The sequence below is a fragment of the Globicephala melas genome, chromosome 1 (assembly GCF_963455315.2).
Source record: "Globicephala melas chromosome 1, mGloMel1.2, whole genome shotgun sequence".
NCBI classification, from domain to species: domain Eukaryota; kingdom Metazoa; phylum Chordata; class Mammalia; order Artiodactyla; family Delphinidae; genus Globicephala; species Globicephala melas.
In genome coordinates this window covers 39,089,799-39,114,356 of record NC_083314.1, presented here as the reverse complement: position 1 = coordinate 39,114,356, position 24,558 = coordinate 39,089,799, and the positions used below count along the sequence as shown (strand labels likewise).

The window sequence follows — 24,558 nt, the reverse complement described above, 5'->3', positions numbered from 1 at the left end:
AAGCTAGCATGGAAGGGTCAGGTGGCTGAGACATTCTGGGAGGAGAGTCTGAAAGGTTGTAAATAGTAGGATGTGGGGAGCAGATACAGGGAGGTGAGAAGGGACTGACCCCCGGTGGGTGGAGAGTTGGAGGCGCCGGCAACAGAAGAAACCAGTCAGGAGGAAGAGGTGGTGAGAGGGAAAAGTGATGAGCTCGGTTTGACTTGTTGCGTTTAAAGGCCAGTGGGGTATCCAAGTGGAGTGTTTAACAGCTACTCAGAAAGGCAGGTCTGGAACGGGGAAAAGAAGCCAGGGCTCAAGACAGAGATTTAGGATTCAGAGGAAAGAATAGGAACCTGGGGAGAAAAAAATAGGTGCAGAGTTAATAGAGCTTTCTACAGGAAATTCTCATAACTTTAGAGCCCAGACAGAGGGGACTGGTTAAATCAAAAAATATGGTAAATCAAGGCAGTTGTTATGATGGTATAAGAAGTTTGATTGGAATGCAAAGTGTTTCAAATATAATGTTAAGTGGAGAAAAAAGCAGAATATATAACTATATATGCAGTAACTGTAACTACATAAAAATGCATATGAGTGGAAGAAAGATGGAAAGTGTACCAACACGTTAACTGAAGCTTTCTGCATGGTGGTCTTAAGAGCCAATATTTTCTACTTTTTCAATATATTTCATTTATTTTATACAATGCACACATAAACTTTTATGAACAGAAGGGGAAAAATCAAGTCAATTTTGAATTCTTATCTGTAGCCATCCTGGAAAATTATCACCTGCTTTCAGTGGAAGATTTGTGATGTGTTCACTTAGTGGAGAGACATTTGGCTAATTTAATTTTATCTAACTGCAGTTGTGAAGAACAGAAGGAGAATTGTCATGATGTTTCCAAGCCACGGCTTTAATGTAACCATTTATGTGTGGGCCCCCCTTCAGATAGCTATGCCAACATTGTTTCCTCAGACTCAGTATAGTCTCCACGAGGAAGGCTGGTGACCCATACTGGGGTGAAATTTTAATTCCTTTAAGGAGAGCATTTGTATCATAGGGTAATTTCTAACATCCATCATTTTTATTTCTTCTTTTTAAATAGGTCCATAAATTTTCAGCTCAGCATTAAGCTGGATCAGAGGGAATTACAGGAGTTTTTCTGAGCAGGTCAGCAAATTCCTTCTGGAGTCAGGCTGACAATGTAGCCACCACCTGAGGACGCCAAGGTTCTTGCACTTGGACTGGGGGCCAGTCCTGTCCTCAAAGTCATCCATCCTAAGTCATTCATAGTCTTTCAAATCCTGTCCCACCTTACATTATTCCACTCAGACCCATCTTTTCATTGATCTGTTGATTAGTTCATTCCATAAAAATGCCAGGTGTAGTGCTGGGTCTTGGAGATAAAACAGTGAACCAAACATACACTCCTGGCATAGAACTAACAGTCTCACCAGGGAAACAGACAAGTGAATATGCAGTTTCACGTATAAAATAGAGTGCCAAGAGTTGTAATAAGAGTACAAACAGGATGCTATGGGAGCTTATAAGACAGGCATCTAATTCAGTCCAGCCAGAAGAAATCAAGGAAGGCTTCCTGACAGAGGTGGCATCTGAGCTGAGACTTCATGATGAACCGAATTCCACCAGGTGCATGGGAGCAGGGTGTGCTGAGCATAGGGGATTAAAGAGAGAGTGTTCCCTGGCAGAGGGGCAGCATCTGCAAAGACTTTAAAAGAGAATAGTCACAAAATCGCATTTGTGTTTAGAAAGATCATCCTGGCTGCTGTGAAGAGAATGGATAGCAGGCAGGGAGACCAGTGAGGAGGGTGCTGAGAGATGAGAGAGGCCTGAACTGACTTAACAGCAATGGGAATGGAGAAAAGTATAGACAGATCCAAGAGATATCTGATAAATTATCAGAGCTTGGTCATTTATTGAATATGGAGACAAGCAAGAGGGTAGAGTCTGCAATGACTTGGACAACTTTCCCAGGGAGGAAAAACACTGGAGGATGGGCAGGTTTCCCTGGGTGCAGGACCAGTTCCAGTTTTGAATCTGTGGATTTGAGCTAAGTGCAAGTATCCAGTGGGAGATTCTATGGACTCGGAAGAGAGATCGAAGCTCAAGGTATAAACCTGGGGATCATTGAGATCCAGGTGACAACTGAAGCTAAGGGAGAGGCTGAGAAAACTCGAGGAGGGAGAGGAGGGTAAGAAGCAGCAAGGTCTAGAGCAGAGCCCCAAGGAATACCAGTTAATATAGGACACATGTAGGAGTCTGAGATGGACCGCCATCAGAGGGGGAGAGGCCAGGAGAGTGGGATGTCACAGAAGCCAAGGAGGGGCAGAAAAGGGCATTCTCAGATGCTACAGAACCACATTTCAGTGATAGAAGATGCCATGGATGAGAAGACACACCAGTATTCTATGGCCGACTGAGAAACAATGCTGCCGATTAACCTGTGACATATCATTGATTGGAAGGCATCTTCTGATTTCAGAGATAAAAAATGCTAAACAACTTAAGTATATCTTAGAATCAAAGAGCTTTAATATGTTGAGGACTAAAAACTATCTTTTAGGCTGTTATCAGGAAAAGAGTTATTGACCACGGTGAGAGTAATGTTGAGTATAGGGTCAGAAGCAAGATGAGAGGTGCTTGAGAAATGAAGAGGGTGGGAGTTGGGTTCAGGGCTGCTTCATAATTTGCATACATCTCTCCCAGAGTTCTGAACCAAGAGAGAGATAATAAGTAAGATGGGTACCAGTCAAAATATCACCTTTTATTTTTGTGATAAAGCTAATATCAGAGAATATGCATTATATTTGCATCCAATAGCGCTTCCCAATATTAAGCCCCAGGATTGACCCACCCTTGTGTTGCTGACCAGCACAAGCCTACCCCTGTGAGGGTCTGCCCTGTATCTCTGGTGGCAGGAGGGACAGAGAGAACAAGCTCCTGGCAGGCAGATCCCAAGGAGAGCGAAGGGGCTGGCCTGCACACATGCAGGGTCTCCTCCCAAACTCATTAATCAGATGAGGGCACGAGGGAGGCCAGGAGTGTGGTATACCTGAAGCTGTCTTCTGGGCAGAAAACATCAGGAATAGGAGCAAATCATTCCCCCCTTGATAGTCAGAGCATGGAAGCAGTGTAAATAACACAGCCAAGAAATTGAGTCCTGAAAGAAAGGAGAACATAGCCCAAACCAGCTCTCTTCATTCCTGACCATCCAGCTTTCCCCCTGCTGTTTGAAGGGATTTCCCTTCTCTTTCATGTATCTGAATTCTCTTGCCTCACTGTAGAAGGCTAGCTCCGTTCCCTTTTTCTCTATGAAATCTCTCTAGTTCTGTCCAGACTAGCCTCCCACATATCTTGGTATTACATTTTTGTTTGTTTTAACTTCACTGTTACATACATGTAAGTTTTGTCTCATATTGTAAGCCCCTTGAATGTAGAGATGATGTCCTATCTTTTTGTCCTATCTCCCTTAATTGCTGGAACACTGCCTGATCCATAATAGGTCAGGCCAAATTGCTGAACCGGTTTGAATTGTGTGCAGGAGGGTGGTGAGACGTAACCCCACCTTTGGGAACTCCCAATCTCATAGCTGCCTGGGAGAATCAGAGGCAGTTCACATCGCACCTGGTGTATGACGTTACAGATTCTCGTGTGGGTTTCATTAACCAGATATGTGGCTGAACCACAGCATGGTCCCATCCCTAATACAGAGATGGTTTGCAGAAGAGCAGAACAATTGTTCTCCTTTGTACCAACTTCAAAAGAAAACAAATGTTTCTTGAACGTCTCTGAACTCTCCTACAAAGCTTAACATGGGACCAAACCTTTCTAGAAGGAGTTGCCCCTCTGAGAAGTGGGGTGAACTGCACACCTGGAGCCACGCCTCCTGAGCATCTCCAGTCCCTGCTTTCTCTGTCAACAAAAAAAATCCAGTAAAACATGTTGGCTCAGCACCTGACATCACAACACAATCCGATACAATCTGGCACTTAAAGCTAAGGCTTTATTCCTAGTAGTAGATCTTCATGGCTTGGATGGGAAGGCAAATGGATGAGATTTCCACCGTGTCTGTCTGTCTTTGATGTACATTCTCACGTCTCTAAACTGCAGCAGATGAAGCAGAGGTCACAGACTGCCAGCATCTTTTTTTTTTTTTTCCAGTGAGAACAAGAAGGGCTTGGTGGTTTCACTACAGATAAGACGAGGCAAAATTTATGAGGGGTCAGAACTCTTCTTAGCTACTCTCCCCCATGGTCTCAGATAATGCAAGGGAAATGTCCATAAGCGCATGCGGGAGAGTTAACTCTTCCAAAATTAGCTTGAAAGCCTGGACTTTAGCACCTTTGGGGCGAGGTACATGGCGGATGCCTGAAGCGGGGTCCCTGGCCAGTGCCTGGCCTCATGCACAGGGACCCCTCAGCAGATCCTGGGCCCCTGTCCATAGTCAGGGCTGGTGTGGGAGGTGGGTGGGTACCACCAAGGTGTTTAGCTCAAGTCGTTGGAGCTTTTGCTCTGAATGTGCTGCCAGAGCCTCCATCGTCATGTCCATCCGATTCTTCAGAGGTGCAGAAGCCCGTGCTTTTTCCTGGAGCAAGTGAAGAAAGCAGATGTGTGTATACCTGCCCCCGCAGAACCCAACACACTGTACTGCCCCAGTGGACCGTGGACTCCTGAGTTGGCTAGGATGTGGACTCAGCTGCTCCAGCAAAAACCCGAAATGATAGAAGCTTACACAAGACAGAAACTTCTAGCCTGTTGCTTCATCCTAACGAGGTTGTCACCTTGGCTTCCTGGCCCAAGAGAGCTCACATCTTGTTCCAGCCAGGAGGAAGCGGGGAGAGGGGAAGGGCAGGGCATGACCCTAGAAGTGGCACACATCCCTCTGCACCCCTCCCCTTTACCAGAGCTCAGACAAATGGCCACATTTAGCTGTAGTGCAGTCTTTCTTCTGGGCATCTTTGTGCCCAGCTATAAGGCATGGGTTTTATTTCCATAAGAGGACAGAATTGGTTCTGGGGAACATGTGGATTCCTAGGCCATGGCTCCTTAAGGTCAAGGCTGTCCCTCACTTATCCTCTTTCCCATCACCTAGCATGGTGCCCGCCCCAGGTAGAGCTCCCTAAACGTTGACTGAAGAGGAGGCTGCTTGAGAGAGGGGATGCAGAAGACAACCCACTGGGAGCATTTCGTGGCCTCTCCCACTGTGGAGGCTGCATGGCAGTGGGGGGAAAGCCGGTGGGTCACGGACAATCATTTAAACCTCTCTGGAGCCCTCTCTTCTCTTTCAAACGGGGCTGATGATCCCTGTGGGATTTGCTTCACACGGCTGTTATAGGGGACTCTTCTTTCATTGTGGCTACTAGTTTTTGAGCACCTACTCTGTTCCAAGCACAGTGCTAAGTGCTTTGTTCACATTATTTCATGTAAATCTTAAAACAGCCCTGTGAGACGGGTATTATTACCCACATTTTCTAGCTGAGTGAATTGAGACTGGGAGAGGTTAGGAAGATGCCTAGTGCCTTTGCTTTGTTTATGCATCCAACAACCATTGAACACCAGCTGTGTGCCCAAGACCCTGCTGGGGACCGGGCAATGGCAGGGATGAAGAGTGTGTGCAGAGTGCAAGGGCACACGTAATGGGGAGCTGCTCTGGTCAAGGGTCAGGAAGGAGGTGTGGGTATAGTTCGAGGCATGAGAAGGAGTTATCCAGACCAAGGAGCAGGGCGGAATGTCTGAGGCTGTGCTGAGATGGCCCGGAGGTGAGCCGGGAGCCGGACTTGGAGGGAGTCTGAGAACCCACGGTGACTAGAGGCAGAGAGTGAGGGGGAGGGGCTGGCAGGGGCTGCTCCAGCACCCAGCAAGGCGGACCTGAGCTTGAAGCCAGCTTGTCTGGCCCTGAAGCCTGTGTTAAGAGCCTCATCCTCCTCAACTATCCAGTTCAGTGGGTGTTCACAGTCTGCTCAGGACTTGCCTGGAGGGTTTAATCCAGCTTCTTTGTTATAGAATTATCCCAAGGGCCAGGAGAGAGAATGGCTCTCCCTCAGAGCCTCCCTTGACTATGCCAGGATCTCTGCAGCCACATTTCACCATCCTGATGCAGTGAGTGACAAGGCCCCTCTAGTCTCGAGATGGCTTGAGGGCAGCGGACTTCCTGATGCCCCGGAGAGGAGGAATAAAGGCACTAGGGATGGCCCTCACTGCAGTCTATATTCCTGGCACCTCTCTCAGCACCCTGGGTGGAGCTCCGAGCAGCGTTGGTATCACATGCTCACTGTAGAGTCTGGAAGGTGCTTAGATGAGTTTGCAGCTGAATGAGGAGACCAGGCATTTTCGTCAAAGGATTACAAAATATACTGTCCACACTCATCCCTGCAGGCAAGTGAAGGAGCAGATAATCTAAAGCCTTCTGAATGGCTTTCAGTCCTGCTAAAGAGACATATCCTGTGCCTCAGGGCCTTTGCACGTGCTGTTCCCTCTCCCTGGAATCATCTCTGTGCTATGTTTTTATACTGGTTCACTGGAACTCATCCTTTAGGTCTCAGCTCAGACGCCACGTCTTCCTGGAAGCCTGAGCTTGAGCCGGATACCCCTCCTGTACTCTCCGCATCATAGCCCCTAACGTGTTAGAATCACCTGAGTCTCTCTCAACTCCACTGCATCTGTCATCCCACTGCTATACCTCAGCACCCAGAACAGTGCCTGCCAAGAATTGCATGAGTAACCGAATCAGTTCTTTCTCAGTGGTGTGGGCCTAGAAATGGCTGATGATTTTAGCAGCATATGATGACTTTAACTGCAGAATTATGTTTTGCTTAGTACAGGATACCACTGTGAGTGGTCTTTATAAGAGGACATGATAGGGAATAGTGAAGAGAAGCAGCTGGAGTTTCATTTTTGCTCTGACCCCTCTGGTCCGCCAAGCTCACTCACAGCCAGTCTTTTAAAAACGGGGCTTTTTTCTGGAGTGTTCTAAACTCGGTTGTCCGTTTTTGCAACTCTTTAATATTCAGTAGGCTGTGGATCTTCTCAGGTCCCCAGCACCTCTTGAATTGTCCCCAATCACCCCTCTTAACCCTCCCAAACCCCCCACTCCCATCTTCCTTCCCGCTTCAGCCTCTGCAAGTGGCTGTTCCAGCCTCTGCCCTTCATGACGCCAAATTGTCTACAGGGTGTTTGTTTCCTCCTGTGCTGGACTCCTTGCAGAGATCTCCCCTCCCTCTCTCCTGGTGCCACCTTATCCCTCTGTCCCAACTCCCACCTCTGTCTTGTGAATGTTCCTCAGCCCCACGTTTGTACCCAGAGGGCTGTTTATGTCTATGGCAAAAGTGGAGGCTCAGTAAAGAAAGCTGCGTATGATTGGGGGTGGGAGGGCAGGAGGATTAATTATCACAGGGATGTTTGCTTGGAGTTTTAATGAGACTGCCTTTCCTTTATTCCCCCTCCCTTTTTTTCCTTTTTCTTTTCCCCCCAGCTCAGAATATCCACTTAGAATGTCTTTTAGAATCTTAGAACCTTAGGTTTTAACATTCTGCACCCAGCGCCTCAGTGTAATAAATAAATCAATAAGCTGAGGGTCTCAAGAAGTTTGATTGCCGAGTGCATTGGGGTACCTTTTGTTCTTCGGCGAACGATCATTTCACACTAGGGAACAAGAGATGAATGTGGTTATAGAGTTTGTCCTGGCCTCCGATTCGTAACCCTGACCTGGTAAGTCATTATTCCAGCGATGTGTGTAACTTACAAGCAGCCTGCCAAATGCTCTATGTCCTTCCCTTTGACAGTTTTCCCAAGTTATATGTGTCATAACTTTATTTCTCATTTGCCAGAATAGTCTTGGGTTTGTTTTTAATCTGACGGGTCCTCTGACACCACATTCTTAAATCTCACTAACAGGTCATTTATACCAAAAAGGCTGCCTTGACAGCAAGAAAGATTGTATGATTTTCAATTTGGGTTGAAAATCAAATGCAAGTTATGACAACACTGAGACTTCCTAGACCCTACAAGTTAATCATGATGATCTTACCTTGAAATGCCTTTTGTAGTAGGAACTAGTCTCCATTTATTGTTTCTGTCAAAACCTTTGATTGGAATACTCTTCACAATGGGAATATTGCCATTTCTAAAGATGCACTGATTTATTTCCTGGAGTGTTTCAAACACAATATGTTTGCCTTTTGTTGTATGCAGTAGATATGCTCCTGAAGAGTTGTTTATAAACTGAATTTTTACAGGTAAACTCATATGTTAAATGCACATGAGGGGCTATTATTTTACTTTATGGGTTCTTTTATAATTAGGAAGACTACTCCTAATTCATTTGAGAATGTTCACATATTGGGCTTTGTTTAAATGAAGTAATATTTTTTCTGATTACAAGATATTACACTTTAATTGAGTAAAAGCATAAATAAGGAAAATCACAATTTGTAAATCCACCTCCCCATCCCCAGGTAACACAGTTAATATTTTGATATATTTCCATTGAGTCTTTTTTTATGTCCATTCTTATGACATGGGAACATAATGACTACATTGCTAACTGACCCACATTTCCCCACTTCGTGTCTTCAACAATTTTCCCTCATATTTTTTTTCTGTAGCCTTTTTTTTGAACTTTATTTTTTATACAGCAGGTTCTTATTAGTCATCCATTTTATACATATTACTGTATACATGTCAATCCCAATCTCCCAGTTCATCACACTACTATCCCCCCACTGCCACTTTCCCCCCTTAGTGTCTATACGTTTGTTCTCTACATCTGTGTCTCAATTTCTGCCCTGCAAACTGGTTTATCTGTACTATTTTTCTAGTTTCCACATATATGTGTTAATATACAATATTTGTTTTTCTCTTTCTGACTTACTTTACTCTGTATGACAGTCTCTAGATCCATCCAAGTCTCTACAAATGACTCAGTTTTGTTCCTTTTTATGGCTGAGTAATATTCCATTGTATATATGTACCACATCTTCTTTATCCATTTGTCTGTTGATGGGCATTTAGGTTGCTTCCATGACCTGGCTATTGTAAATAGTGCTGCAATGAACATTGGGATGCATGTGTCTTTTTGAATTATGGTATTTGCTGTATGCCCAGTAGTGGGATTGCTGGGTCATATGGTAATTCTATTTTTAGTTTTTTCAAGAACTTCCATACTGTTCTCCACAGTGGCTGTAGCAACTTACATTCCCACCAACAGTGCAAGAGGGTTCCCTTTTCTCCACACCCTCTCCAGCATTTGTTGTTTGTAGATTTTCTGATGATGCCCATTCTAACTGGAGTGAGGTGATGCCTCATTGTAGTTTTGATTTGCATTTCTCTAATAATTAGTGATGTTCAGCAGCTTTTCTTGTGTTTCTTGGCCATCTGTATGTCTTCTTTGGAGAAATGTCTATTTAGGTCTTCTGCCCATTTTTGGATTGGCTTGTTTGTTTTTTTTAATATTGAGCTGCATGAGCTGTTTATATATTTTGGAGATTAATCCTTTGTCCGTTGATTCGTTTGCAAATATTTTCTCCCATTCTGAGGGTTGTCTTTTTGTCTTGTTTATAGTTTCCTTTGCTGTGCAAAAGCTTTTAAGTTTCATTAGGTCCCATTTGTTTATTTTTGTTTTTATTTCCATTACTCTAGGAGGTGGATCAAAAAAGATCTTGCTGTGATTTATCTCATAGAGTGTTCTTCTTATGTTTTCCTCTAAAAGTTTTATAGTGTCCAGTCTTACATTTAGGTCTGTAATCCATTTTGAATTTATTTTTGTGTATGGTGTTAGGGAGTGTTCTAATTTCATTCTTTTACATGTAGCTGTCCAGTTTTCCCAGCATCATTTATTGAAGAGACTGTCTTTTCTGCATTGTATATCCTTGCCTCCTTTGTCATAGACTAGTTGACGATAGGTGCATGGGTTTACCTCTGGGCTTTCTATCCTGTTCTATTGATCTCTATTTCTGTTTTTGTGCCAGTACCATATTGTCTTGATTACTGTAGCTTTGTAGTATAGTCTGAAGTCAGGGAGCCTGATTCCTCCAGCTCTGTTTTTTTCCCTCAAGACTGCTTTGGCTATTCAGGGTCTTTTGTGTCTCCATACACATTAAAAATTTTTTTGTTTCTAGTTCTGTAAAAAAAGCCATTGGTAATTTGATAGGGATTGCATTGAATCTGTAGATTGCTTTGGGTAGTTTAGTGATTTTCACAATATTGATTCTCCCAATCCAAGAACATGGTATATCTCTCCAACTCTTTGTATCATCTTTAATTTCTTTCATCAGTGTCTTATAGTTTTCTGCATACAGATGTTTTGTCCGCCTGGGTAGGTTTATTCCTAGGTATTTTATTCTTTTTGTTGCAGTGGTAAATGGGAGTGTTTCATTAATTTCTCTTTCAGATTTTTCATCTTTAGTGTATAGGAATGCAAGAGATTTCTGTACATTAATTTTTTACCTTGCAACTTTACCAAATTCATTGATGAGCTGTAATAGTTTTCTGGTGGCATCTTTAGGATTCTCTATGTATAGTATCATGCCATCTGCATACAGTGACAGTTTTACTTCTTCTTTTCCAATTTGGATTCCTTTTATTTCTTTTTCTTCTCTGATTGCCATGGCTAGGACTTCCAAAACTATGTTGAATAATAGTGGTGAGAGTGGACATTGTTGTCTTGTTCCTGATCTTAGAGGAAATGCTTTCAGTTTTTCACCTTTGAGAATGATGTTTGCTGTGGGTTTCTTGTATATGGCCTTTATTATGTTGAGGGTAGGTTCCCTCTATGCCCACTTTCTGGAGGGTTTTTATCATAAATCGGTGATGAATTTTGTCAAAAGCTTCTTCTGCATCTATTGAGATAATCATATGGTTTTTATTCTCCAGTTTGTTAATATGGTGTATCATATTGATTGATTTGCATATATTGAAGAATCCTTGCATGCCTGGGATAAATCCCACTTGATCATGGTGTATGATCCTTTTAATGTGTTGTTGGATTCTGTTTGCTAGTATTTTGTTGAGGATTTTTGCATCTATATTCATGAGTGATATTGGTGTGTAATTTTCTTTTCTTGTAGTATCTTTGTCTGGTTTTGGTATCAGGGTGATGGTGGCCTTGTAGAATGACTTTGGAAGTGTTGCTTCCTCTGCAGTTTTTTGGAAGAGTTTGAGGAGGGTGGGTGTTAGCTCTTCTCTAAACGTTTGATAGAATTCACCTGTGAAGCCATCTGTTCTTGTACTTTTGGAAGATTTTTAATCACAGTTTCAATTTCACTACTTGTGATTGGTCTATTCATATTTTCTATTTCTTCCTGGTTCTGTCTTGGAAGCTTATACCTTTCTAAGAATTTGCCCATTTCTTCCAGGTTGTCCATTTTATTGGCATAGAGCTGCTTGCAGCAGTCTCTTAGGATGCTTTGTATTTCTGCAGTGTCTGTTGTAACTTCTCCTTTTTCATTTCTAATTTTATTGATTTGAGTCCTCTCCCTCTTTTTCTTGATGAGTCTGCTAATGGTTTCTCAATTTTGTTTATCTTCTCAAAGAACCAGCTTTTAGTTTTATTGATCTTTACTATTATTTTCTTTGCTTCTATTTCATTTATTTCTGCTCTGATCTTTATGATTTCTTTCCTTCTATTCACTTTGGGTTTTGTTTGTTCTTCTTTCTCTGGGTTCTTTAGGTGTAAGGTTAGATTGTTTATTTGAGATGTTTGTTTTTTCTTGAGGTAGGCTTGTACTGCTATAAACTTCCCTCTTAGAACTGCTTTTGCTGCATCCCATAGCTTTTGGATCGTCATGTTTTCATTGTAGTTTTTGATTTCCTCTTTGATTTCTTCAGTGATCTCTTGCTTATTTAGTAATGTATTGTTTAGCCTCCATGTGTTTGTGTTTTTTCCCCTGTAATTGATTTCTAATCTCATAGCATTGTGGTCAGAAAAGATACTTGATATAATTTCAATTTTCTTAAATTTACTGAGGCTTGATTTGTGACCCAAGATGTGATCTGTCCTGGAGAATGTTTCGTGGGCACCTGAGAAGAAAGTGTAATCTGCTGCTTTTGGATGGAATGTCCTATAAATATCAATTAATCTATCTGGTCTATTGTGGCATTTAAAGCTTGTGTTTCCTTATTAATTTACATTTTGGTTGGTCTTTCCATTGGTGTAAGTGAGTGTTAAAGTCCCCCACTATTATTGTGTTACTGTTGATTTCCTCTTTTGTAGCTGTTAGCAGTTGCCTTTTGTATTGAGGTGGTCCTATGTTGGGTGCATATATATTTATGATTGTTATATCTTCTTCTTGGATTGATCCCTTGATCATTATGTAGTTTCCTTCCTTGTCTCTTGTAACATTCTTTATTTTGAAGTCTATTTTATCTGATATGGGTATTGCTACTCCAGGTTTCTTTTGATTTCCGTGTGCATGGAATATCTTTTTCCATCCCCTCACTTTCAGTCTGTGTGTGTCCCTAGGTCTGAAGTGGGTCTCTTGTAGACAGCATATATATGAATCTTGTTTTTGTATCCATTCAGCGAGCTTGTGTCTTTTGATTGGAGTATTTAATCCATTCACGTTTAAGGTAATTATCGATATGTATGTTCCTATGACCATTTTCTTAATTGTTCTGGGTTTGTTTTTGTAGGTCCTTTTCTTCTCTTGTGTTTCCCACTTAGAGAAGTTCCTTTAGCATTTGTTGTAGAGCTGGTTTGGTGGTGCTGAATTCTCTTAGCTTTTGCTTGTCTGTAAAGCTTTTGATTTCTCCATCGAATCTGAATGAGATCCTTGCTGGGTAGAGTAATCTTGGTTGTAGATTCTTCCCTTTCATCACTTTAAATATGTCATGCCACTCCCTTCTGGCTTGTAGAGTTTCTGCTGAGAAATCAGCTGTTAACCTTATGGGAGTTCCCTTGTATGTTATTTGTCATTTTCCCTTGCTGCTTTCCATAATTTTTCTTTGTCTTTAAGTTTTGCCAGCTTGACTACTATGTGTCCCGGCATGTTTCTGCTTGGGTTTATCCTGTGTGGGACTCTCTGCGATTCCTGGACTTGGGTGGCTATTTCCTTTCCCATGTTAGGGAAGTTTTCAACTCTACCCTCTTCAAATATTTTCTCGGGTCCTTTCTTTCTTCTCCTTCTGGGACCCGTATAATGTGAATGTTGTTGCGTTTAATGTTGCCCCAGAGGTCTCTTAGGCTGTCTTCATTTCTTTTCATTCTTTCTTCTTTATTCTGTTCTGCAGCAGTGAATTCCACCATTCTGTCTTCCAGGTCACTTATCCGTTCTTCTGCCTCAGTTATTCTGGTATTGATTCCTTCTAGTGTAGTTTTCATTTCAGTTATGTTATTGTTCATCTCTGTTTGTTTGTTCTTTAATTTTTCTAGGTGTTTGTTCTTTCATTCTTCTAGGTCTTTGTTAAACATTTCTTGCATCTTCTCGATCTTTGCCTCCATTCTTCTTCCGAGGTCCTGGATCATCTTCACTATCATTATTCAGAATTCTTTTTCTGGAAGATTTTCTATCTCCATTTAGTTGTCTTTCTGGGGTTTTATCTTGTTCCTTCATCTGGTACATAACCCTCTGCCTTTTCATCTTGTCTGTCTTTCTGTGAATGTGGTTTTTGTTCCACTAGCTGCAGGACTGTAGTTCTTCTTGCTTCTGCTGTCTGCCCTCTGGTGGATGAGGCTATCTAAGAGGCTTGTGCAAGTTTCCTGATGGAAGGGACTGGTGGTGAGTAGAGCTGGCTGTTGCTCTGGTGGGCAGAGCTCAGTAAAACTTTAATCTGCTTCTCTGCTGATGGGTGGGGCTGGGTTCCCTTCCTTTTGGTTGTTTGGCCTGAGGTGACCCAACACTGGAGCCTACCCAGGCTCTTTGGTGGGGCTAATGGCAGACCCTGGGAGGGCTGATGCCAAGGAGTACTTCCCAGAACTTCTGCTGCCAGTGTCCTTGTCCTCATGGTGAGACAGAGTCAACCCCCGCCTCTGCAGGAGACCAACACTAGCAGGTAGGTCTGGTTCAGTCTCCTATAGGGTCACAGTTCCTTCCCCTTGGTCCTGGTGCACACACTACTTTTTGTGTGCCGTCAAAGAGTGGAGTCTCTGTTTCCCCCAGTCCTGTCGAAGTCTTTCAACCAAATCTTGCTAGCCTTCAAAGTCTGATTCTGTAGGAATTCCTCCTCCCATTGCCAGACCCCCAGGTTGGGAAGCCTGACGTGGGCACAGAAGCTTCACTCCAGTGGGTGGACTTCTGTGGTATAAGTGTTCTCCAGTTTGTGAATCACCCTCCCAGCAGTTATGGGATTTGATTTTATTGTGATTGTGCCCCTCCTACCGTCTCATTTTGGCTACTTCTTTGTCTTTGGATGTGGGGTATCTTTTTTGTTGAGTGCCAGTGTGTTCCTGTTGATGATTGTTCAGCAGTTAGTTGTGATTCCAGTGCTCTCACACGAGGGAGTGAGAGCACATCCTTCAACTCTGCCACCTTGAACCAATCCTCTATAGCTTTTTAAATTGAAGTATAGTTGACATACAATATTATATGTTATGGGTATACAGAGTAGTGATTGACAATTTTTAAAGGTTATATTCCATTTATAGTTATTAGAAAATGTTGGCTATATTCCCCATGTTGTACAGTATGTCCTTTTAGCTTAGCTTATACCTAATAATTTGTACCTCTTATTCCCTTACCCCTATATTCCCCCTCCCCCTTCCCTCTCCCCACACTAGTAACCGCTAGTTTGTTCTCTGTATCTGTGAGTCTGCTTCTTTTTTGTTTTATTCACTCATTTGTTGTATTGTTTTTAGATTCCACATGTAAGTAATATCATACAGTATTTGTTTTTCTTTGACTTATTTCACTTAGCATAATACCCTCCAAGTCCATCCCTGTTGCTTCAAATGGCAGCATTTCATTCTCTTTTATGGCTGAGTGGTATTCCATTGTGTGTTTGTGACATGTATACACACATACACCACATCTTCTTTATTCAGTCATCTGTTGATGGAAGCTTAAGTTGCTTAAAGGAAGTAATCTTAATCTTAATAAGAATTAGGCAAGATTACCAATGGTCTACTCTCAATAGTTCTGGCTTAGTTATACCACATTTGATCACAGTTGGAGACTGCAGAACTTGTAAATTCCGCATTTTCTCACTGATGGGCAAAACGCTCACTTAAGAGAACCTGCCCATGAGAGCCACCTCTAGCTCTTTCTCATCTCGTTATTTCAGGGAAGGAAGTGGGGTGCCAGTTCAGAGCTGGGATGATTTTCAGTGTTCTGCTGGAATATTAGGTAAACCATTAAGTAATTTCTCATGGGCCTCTCATCCTAGAATTCTATGATTCTGTTTGTTCTGGTTATCTATTTCTGCTTAACAAACAGCTCCTAAATTTAGTGGCTTAAGAAAGTAATTGTTTCTCATGATTCTGTGGGTTGTTGGCTCAGATGGCTCGTTCTCCCTTGAACTTCCCACGCGTGGTTTCTGTCCAGCATTGGCTGGGGCTACAGTCATCTGAAGGCTCGACTGGGCTGGATGGCCAAGATGGCTTGCTTACATGACTGACAGAGCCTGGCTGTCCCCAGATCACTTCTGTGTGACCTCTTGTGTGGTTTGTTCTTCTCAAAACATGGTGGTTGGGTCCAAGAGGGAGCATCCTGAGAGTAAGTGTTCCAAGAGACACAGGCAGAAGTTACAAGGCTTCTTATGACCCTGCCTGAAAATCCTGCAACATCATTTCTGCCACATTCTATTGGTGAAGGCAAGAGACTAAAGTGAGTTCAGATTCAAGGAAAGGGAATTAGGCTTTGCCTCTTGAAGTAAGTTGCAGTATATGTGTAGGGTCCATTTTTTTTTTTTTTTTTCTGTTTACCATACCGCATGTCAGATAAAGAGCATTCTCTAGGAGAATAGGATTACATAATTATGAAAGGTGTGAGAGGCACTGCAGAGCAATAAAGAGGGGTTATAGAATGCTCCATATGTATGAATGAATTGGCCAGCCTTTTTGGTGAGAACTCCATGCTAGGGAGCACACACTGAATGAACCTCTCTCCATGGAAGCCAGGTGGTGTCACACTGAGAGAAACATTACCATCCGCTGGCCTCTGCCCTACGTTAGCCCACTCATATAACAGATGGCTGAAAAACACCTGGTAAGGGAATTTAAATAACACAGTTTTAAAGGCATATTTACCTAAATGCTACCCCAAGCATGTATCCTACTCATATTGAGTTGGTGAAACCATCTTCATAAATTAGAACTACACATTATTTCACAAACACATAGAGTAATGTGTCCAGTATACTTGCTTTTCAGCTCATGTCATGGAGGTGCTTAGAGAGGGCTGTACCCGGGGAGTACCTTATGTACTTAGAGTGGACACTTTTTGGTGTTTGAGAAAAAGTCAAGTTCTGTCCAGATGCTTAAAACTCTAATTGCCTCCTTAGCCTGAATTGGGAAAACAGTTGCCCTGTAAATCACACTGAGTCGCGGGTACCTGGGTTCTCGCTGCAGAGTGTGGCTGATCCGGTTGCTTGGGCTGACAACTCCCTTGAGAGTTGTTAGATTGGTTTTCACCCTTGTTGCATTGTTTCCTTCCCCCCACCACCCCCCTCCCCAAATACTCCTCTCTGGCTCCCTGAGGATTCAAATTTGTGTTTATCTGTGCTGAAAATTTAAAAGCAAGAGAAACAACATTTCAAGCTATTTATAACCAGAGGCTGTGCCAGGAATGAATTAAGCTTTGCATTAGACATATGTTAAAACATGGGTTTCTGGGAAAGGTAGGAAGAATATCCCTAGGTGTGAAAAACAGATATTTAGAGGAGATTGATAGAAGTTTGACCCAGAATATGGCTATGTGGGCTGAGTACTCCATTGACTTATTATCAAATATATTGTTAAATATAGTCTTGTGGAATACTAGGTATAGAGGATCCTGGAGATGCCACTTATATAGGGCCCATCTTTTTATACCGCCATTAGGGCATTTGGCAAGGGGAGGAACATGGAAGGAGGTATGGGAGAGAGGGTGAGGAATGAGGCGCCACGCAAACATAAACCTCAGGGCAGTGGACAGAGTGTGGGAGAAGAGGAACTCCACTCTTGCCTGACTCCTTCCGTGTAGGTCATCCTAAACGGGGGAGACACCGCCTGTTCTTCAGCTTCCAATGAAGAGTCCACACCCTCCCCATCTCAGCCTAGTGTGCGCCTCTCCGTCCCACTAATGTAGACCCACCGTTCACCTTCCTTCCTCACTTCTCTTTTGCCAGCAGATATTGTGAGAACTCCTACTGTGTGCCAGACACTGGGTGTTAGTGGAGAGATGAGACACAGGAATGCTCATGTTGGGAGACAGACAAAAAACAAGTAAATAATATAATTGCAGACTATGATTGATGCTTCGGAAAACCATGGGTGATAAAGAATAACACAGGGCTCCCATTTTGGTTAGGGTGTTCAGGAGGTCACAAATGAACCCACAGTTATTGGTTGAACTTTGACATATATCCTATGGTATTTTAAAGTTTCTTAAATTGCATGTTGCTAAGGTCCAAATTAAAACCATTTTTGCCTTTTCTGAGCCCAAGCCATGGGATGCCAAATGGACAGCAACTCTGGGAGACAGTGGGAAGCCAACCCCGATGGCCAGACACCTCCTACTGATACTTTCCTCATCACCATTTTCTCTCCTCAGGGAAGGGAGATGTGTTTGGAGACGTGTTCTGGAAGGAAGCCACCCTTGCCCAGTCCTGTGCCAACGTCAGGGCCTTGACCTACTGTGACCTGCATGTGATCAAGCGGGACGCCCTGCAGAAAGTGCTGGAATTCTACACAGCCTTCTCCCACTCCTTCTCCCGGAACCTCATTCTCACCTACAACTTGAGGAAGAGGGTAAGCTGGCAATTTCAGTTTCTTTGCTACCAAGAGCAGTCTCTGTACACTTAGGATAACCACGTGAGCCAGGAAGGTCCTTTTGCTGTTTACTTCAATGGAGCAATTGGTTCTGTAGAGGTTCTGTTTGTTGCTTGCTCTTTGGAGCTTTTGCTATGAAATGAGAGAGAAAAGGATATTGCTAGATTAAAAGATGGATTGATTTTGGTGCAGAAGGGATTTGCTCATGAGTGTGTCTGTGGACTTTTCCTCAGTAAAATCCTGACCTTCTAGCATTTTGAAAAGATGAGTAAAAAATGAGGTTGTTAGTCGATAAAATGGCTGAGTGGGACCACTTAATTAATATAAACTGAATTCTCCCTGGCGACTAGGACCCACTAAATGGTGTGAGGCTATTAGCCAGCTGGTAATAAGAATTTTTTTTAAGATATGAAAATGATTCAGTTGAGTCCAGAAAATAAGAGATGGAATCTGATTGCCTAGAGAATATTTTGTATACAACTGTCAATTTAACGGACTGAGAAATGATTTGTAGTTTTAAAACCAGAAGATTTCTCATCTGGACTTGTTTCATTCACCCTCAAATCATCAGAATTGCTCCGTCTGTCTCTGCGAGGATTAAAATATGTCTTGTACTCTTGAGGTTTTCATGACCTTTTCATTTATGTCCTTTAGTTAAGAAGTAGCTCTCAACCTATAGACATCATCTGGGAGGATTGTCATAGGAATCTTTCCAGAAATGACCTCACGATCTGCCCCCCCCAAAACTGTTCCTCTTCTCGTGGCCCCTGTCTCTATTAACGTTGTCTGTCTTGCCCCGGGGTTCCAGGTTAGAAACACTGCCGTCAACACTGATGCTTCTTCCCTGTCTCCCACGCCTCAGTTTACTCATCAGATCCTATTGGTTCCACCGATGATCTCAAACCTGGGTCCACACTTTGCATCCCCCCTCAGGGCTCTTCCTGAGCTCCTGGACCACGGTGCCCCTGATACAGAGTCTCCCCCTGTTCTGAAGCAAGCATAGGCTCCAAACACACCCTCCTTCCCTGTGTCTCTTCTCAATGCGGCGCTTCCTCCTTGGCCACTTATGTGACCTTAAAGACTAATGGGATGACGTCACTCCCCTCCATAAAGACTTTTTGCACCCACCCTAACTACAGGATAATGTCTGCAAACTTCAGCACGGCTTATGTGGTTTTTCACATCTGGCCCAAACTTAACCCCCGAGCTCCAACCCCAGCACTCCAACGCCCACCAGGAGAATGGCCCACACAGCTCTGCAGACATGCCACACCCTTTCAGAGCACTGTCTCTCTGCATGCGCTTCCTGACCTGGAATTCTCTTCTCTTCTTCTGTGTGTGACACATTCCTGTTAACCCTTAAGAGTCTGCTGAAATGTTTATTTGTTCATCAAATCCAGTACATGCCAACTGAACTAGACTAGATGTATAAAACTGAGTAAAACTCAGTTCCCTAGCTTCAGGAAGCTCAAGTCTAATGGAGACAATCCACACGGGAAGGCTAAGTGTGGTGCACGATGCTAAGTACAATGAGTGTGATTTGTACAAGGTGTTAACGGGATCATAAAGGAGAAGGACAGATAAAGCGGGGGTCAGGGAGAAAGTATTGGTGGGGGCGGTGATGCCTAAGCTGAGTCTTAAGGGATCAGTTTGCCAAACAAAGAGGAGGGTTGCACTTGGAGGAGCAGCCTGAGTAAAGGCACAGAGAAAGGAAACAGCCTTTTGCCAAGTTCTTTGTACAAAGTTCCAAACGCCTGTCATTGGGTTACCCCAACAATGTGCTTCTACCTATTTGACATTCCTTGAATTGAACTGCCTTGTGAGTCCCTGTTCAGAGACCTGGGAGGGCAAGGGCTTGGTATCCCCAGTGCCTAACCCAGCACGGGGAATTATAAAAACATCCGGGGATGGCATGGAGAAAGAGATGGGATCTCTGGGCCTCAGTATCCACATCATTAGATGTGAGGTTGTGGCCGATGATTGATGATTTTTATGGTTCTGTGACTGGAAAGCTGGTCGTTTAAATGCCAGTGGGGAATGGGTAGTGGGGGAGAAATGTGCATTCATAGTTTGTTTGTCTGCGAACATGGAGTGCTTGCTGGTGATAGTTTTAGCCAAGTGGATTCTCTTAAAGTCTATTTTTTGATGGATTCCTTCTTTTTATGAAAGCAAGTTGATTATGTTCAGCCTTCAGTGTTGCTGATAATATAGGTTGGAAAAATTGCACAGTTTGGGTTACTTGGAGGACTAATCATCTTGGAAAAATTGTGGATCAAGTAAATCTGTCTTAGAAAAACAAGGATGACAACAAAAACAACAGTGTGTCAGCGGTCAGATTGCTTTTGTAAGTGCAGAATGATTGACAGCTCTGCAGAATAGAAGACTCGGGGACCACGTTTCTGAAGGGCTGTGTGGAGGAGCATTTGGGCGTAGTCTGTGTGGCCACAAGGTGCAGAGGTGGAACCAAAGCTGTAGACAGTATAAGAAAGACCTCGGAAAAGATCGGCGCTGCCCATTGAATTCAATAGTTGTCTGGTTTCTTGTCCTGGAGGTATTTAGGCATCCCCTGGAGACCCCTCAGAGACACTGTGGAGAGGACTTAGCCATCCAATGGAGAGTCAGATCAGTTGATCTTCAAATGTCCTTCCAATCTCAAGTGCCTATGAGTTTGATATGGATCCGAGAGAATTTTAGTGAGGTCTTTTATATAAAGAAAAAAAAAAAGAGGCATTTTGGTGTATTCATTGTAGTCTCTCATTTTGTCCTTCTGCGAATTAATGCCTAGTTACATAGGGCAGAGAAGATGAGAACATTACGTGCATGAATCATTCTTGTAGCTATTTTTTTCTGGCCAAATGAAGTGTATTCTTGCGGCTGTTTCTATCTTGGCAAAATCGAGTGTGTTATTTGCAAAGATTCCTGAGAACACAGTGCCTTTGACATCTGTTTGGGGAGTTGTTCGGTCCTGTCGATGTCCTCCAGTGCACAGCAAGAACTCTGTGCTGGAGGGTGCCTCAATGAACATGCAGTCTCTCCTCCATTTCACCACCACCCTCATTTCACAAATATGACGTTTTATAGAAAGGTCATAGGAAAGAAAGAACCGGAGCCAGAAATGACTCATTGACCAGGTCTCTTCCTGCTTCTCACAGCTTCATAGCTGACCCTAGCCTCTGTATTCCAAGTCTCACCCCCTTATCCCTGAACCCATGTGTATGAGCACCACCCAGACCTTGGCACTGCTCTTGGGGCCCAACTCATGGAGGACCTGTTACCTTCCTCCAAAGACACCTGAGGTCACAGGCAAGGATGAAGGAGGCAGAACCTGAAGGCTGATCCAGCATTTTGACCTTTGGTTTTCCTTGTCTGTGGGCTCTGAGCCAGATGAGACTTTAGTCTGCATCCTGCTCTGCCACTTAGTGCTCTGCAAGCTCTAAATGCTTCCCCATCTGTAAAACGGGGCTGATGGAAAGGTCTACTTGTAAGATAATTATGAGGATTAAATAAGATAATATTTGCAAAGCTCCTACATACAGGTTCTAGAACATAGTATGTGCTCATTAAACTGTGAGTTATTATTTTGTTTCATCCACTTGACACTCCTTTCTTATCTTATGCTTCTGCCTTTGTGTATACAGGGTACTCGCTCTGCAGAATGGCAGGGCACTTGCTCTGCAGAATGTTCCGTGGGGTGGATGTTATCCCAGGGTTCTCTGCACCTCTTGCAGGAAAGGAGGGGCCAGCTGCTCTGGCCTCACTGTCCCTTTAGCTCCTGTCAGTGGCGAGGTCGGCGCACACCCACTCTTTTGGCTAGTTCCATTCAAGGAGGGGAAAATGAGGTTGTTCTGACCTGTTAGGTCAGTCACCAGGGCATCAGTATTTTGCCAAGAGGAAAGCACGGCATCCTTCTCTCTTCTGAGGAGGTGGCGTGTACTTGTTCATGAAAAAAAAGGGGAAGTGGGACCTTCCTCATCTCAGACCCTCGGCTTCCTAGGATGTCAGGCTCTCCGGGCATTTTCCTACAGGCAGTCGGAGCTTTGTGCACTACTAATAGTAACATGATTACCAACTCCAGATACGTCACAATGTCAGTATATGTTTTATGTCAGCTTATTAAATCCTCAGAACAACCTCATGACATTATAGTACCAACCCCACTTCTCAAAGGAAGCAGCTAGGACCCCATGGAGAAGAGAATCACTTTTCCAAGGCCACCCAGCTCATAAGGGGTAGATTCCAAACCGGCACCTGCCCCCCATCTTCCTGATAAGCAGCATTGCATCCTGTGGTGGGCCTCGGTTAAGTGTGGCTCTCAGCCCTTCCCATGTTGGCATTCTTCAGCTTCTGCTTTCTCCCAGTCTGTTGACTTTTCAGGGGTGGCACAGATTGTCTCCAAAATATCTCCAATGGCCTTTGCTACCCTTCAGGACACTTGGAGGATACTTTATTGTACAGTAAATCCCAGTCACATCCCAGGTTGCGAGACATGAGAGGTTTTCCCATCAGAGTGACAGCTACACCATTGGTGGGTGTGCTGGGGAGGCATGGCCCAGCAGGTCAGCTTGGCCGTGATGTTAGTGACTTACTAAAAAGAGTACCCGCTTTGGAGTTAAGGACCTGGTTTTGAACCCTGGTGTGACTCCTGATTAGCTGTGTGCCCTTGTGCAAGTTACTGAACTATTCTAAGCCTCAGTTTCCTCATCTGTGAAAAGGGTCTAATAAAAATCCCTCCTAACTAGGTTTATTGAGAAGATCATATGCATTAAAAAAAAAAAAGTTGACATAGTGCCTATAGGAACCACTCGCTAAATATTTATTCCCTCTCTTCCCCGCCACCCATCCTCACCTTCCACCTTCAGTCCAGGAGGTTCTGAGTTCATGCTTTGCCCCTCTTTGTTTATAACTGGACCCTTTCTTGAATCATGTTTCACCTGGGCTCTACTCTGCTTACGACTGGGGAAGAGGTCTCACTTCCCAGGTGCTGGCTAGGAGATTGGTTCTCCTGCTCATTGTTAGGACAGTAGAGGAAGTGCACCTCAATTAAATGATGTATTGCAGATAAGCCGTTAGGTAATTAGCAGCAGTCAGTGCATGGGATAATTGGCATGTAGGTGGTTAGTAGGGTGGCGCTCATTCTCTGTGTAGGTCGCTTTATTTTTAAAGCCAGTATTTTTATGTTTTTAAGTATGTTTTGCATCGTGTTTGCATATAGTAATTTGTTCCAGGATGGATTTTTCTTAGCTTGATAAGGCCCCAACATAGTGAGTTTGGGAGGGAGTTGGGACTGTAGTTACTGGTGGTTTCAAAGCACCAGTTTTCTAAAACTGAGGTTGCCATAGTGAATTGTCTTGAATACTATATGTACATTTCTAGCCCACTTTAACAAAAGGGCATTTTATTCTGGTGAAGAGGAGGTCAAAGCATTGGAGGTTTGGAGAGAGCCCTGTGTATAAGTGGCATTGGAAAGGCTTTCAGTTTTCTCCCTGAACGAATTCTTCTGGAAGGCTGATAAGATGGAAAGAAAGCACCACAGAGCCAGGTGCTTAGAAATACATCCCCTTCCTCACCGAAGAACTAAGTTTTCAAAATGATCTCTACACAGCCCATATTTTCCTTGTCATTCTTCCACAGTGAGGGCTTCTGCAGAATTAAAATCATCTATTAAACTGTCAAGGTATAAAGATTATTTTAAAATCAGGGTGTTGGAATTAAGGGTGGGAAGGGGACAGATGATGTGAGTGATAAGACCATAATTCTTTCTGGACAACAAAATATAAACCAAAGCCAAGTCCTTTTTCCATCAAGAGGATCAGAAGTGATGTCAGGGACCTGGGAGGCCCTCCATGGATTTTGGGGGACACTCCTTAGTACCCCCAAAAGCATATAGCAGAAACCCATCGTGATCCTGGGGGTGGGAGGTAATGAAAGGGCTCCATGCTTCACTATGTCTAACTGCTTAAACTGCAGGTGGTCAGGCTATATCCAGCCATTTCCAAGGTAGCAATAAAGTTCTGCAATAAGTATAGGCTTTAAAGGAAGATATTCACATCTGGGCTCAGCCACTTGTGAGCTGGGGAGGTGTGGGCAGCAGGGGGGGGGAATTTGAACAAGTACAACTATTTCTCTTCTGTGGGTTCATTCTGTCTACCCCACTGGGTAGCTGTGGAAGGGTGATCAAGTGCCAGGCACAGTGCCTTACAGGTAGTAGGTACACAGCTGGGTTAGTTCTCTTCCATTATCGGTAGGAGTGGAGACAACAGAGCAAAGAAGGAGAGCAGGGACTGTAATAGTTTGGCTCATAGAATAATCCTGTGGAGGCAAGTCAAGAATACTTGAAATACTTCAAATCCTGGCTCTCCTTTTAGTGACCTTGGGCCAGTTACCTAACCTCTCTGGGCCCCATTCATTCACTGATAATATAGGAGTGGTAATAGTACCTTAGAAAGGTGCTTTGACGAAGCAAGTTCTCAATGTACGTGTTGCTATCCTTATTGTTATTGATGAGCTTAGTTTTTCTGGGAATTCAGAGGCCCTGTCAGGTGCTAAATGTTTTAAAAGGGGAGTAGGGGCTAAACTGTAACACCTGGAAATCTCCCAGACAGATGATTCCAAGATCTGTGCCTGGGCCCCCCAAGTAGCACCAGAGGACCAGGTG

At 43.5% G+C, this 24,558-nt stretch overlaps 1 protein-coding gene across 3 annotated transcripts in view; it reads left to right on the top strand.

The window, feature by feature from the left end:
• Positions 1-24,558, top strand: part of KCNH1 (potassium voltage-gated channel subfamily H member 1) — a 416,698-nt gene that overhangs the window by 305,410 nt on the left and 86,730 nt on the right. For all 3 annotated transcript variants that reach the window (XM_030872943.2, XM_030872942.2, XM_060294397.1), the window contains one exon: positions 17,686-17,882. In XM_030872943.2, coding sequence (XP_030728803.1) covers positions 17,686-17,882 — 197 coding nt within the window. The remainder of the gene's footprint in view (positions 1-17,685; positions 17,883-24,558) is intronic.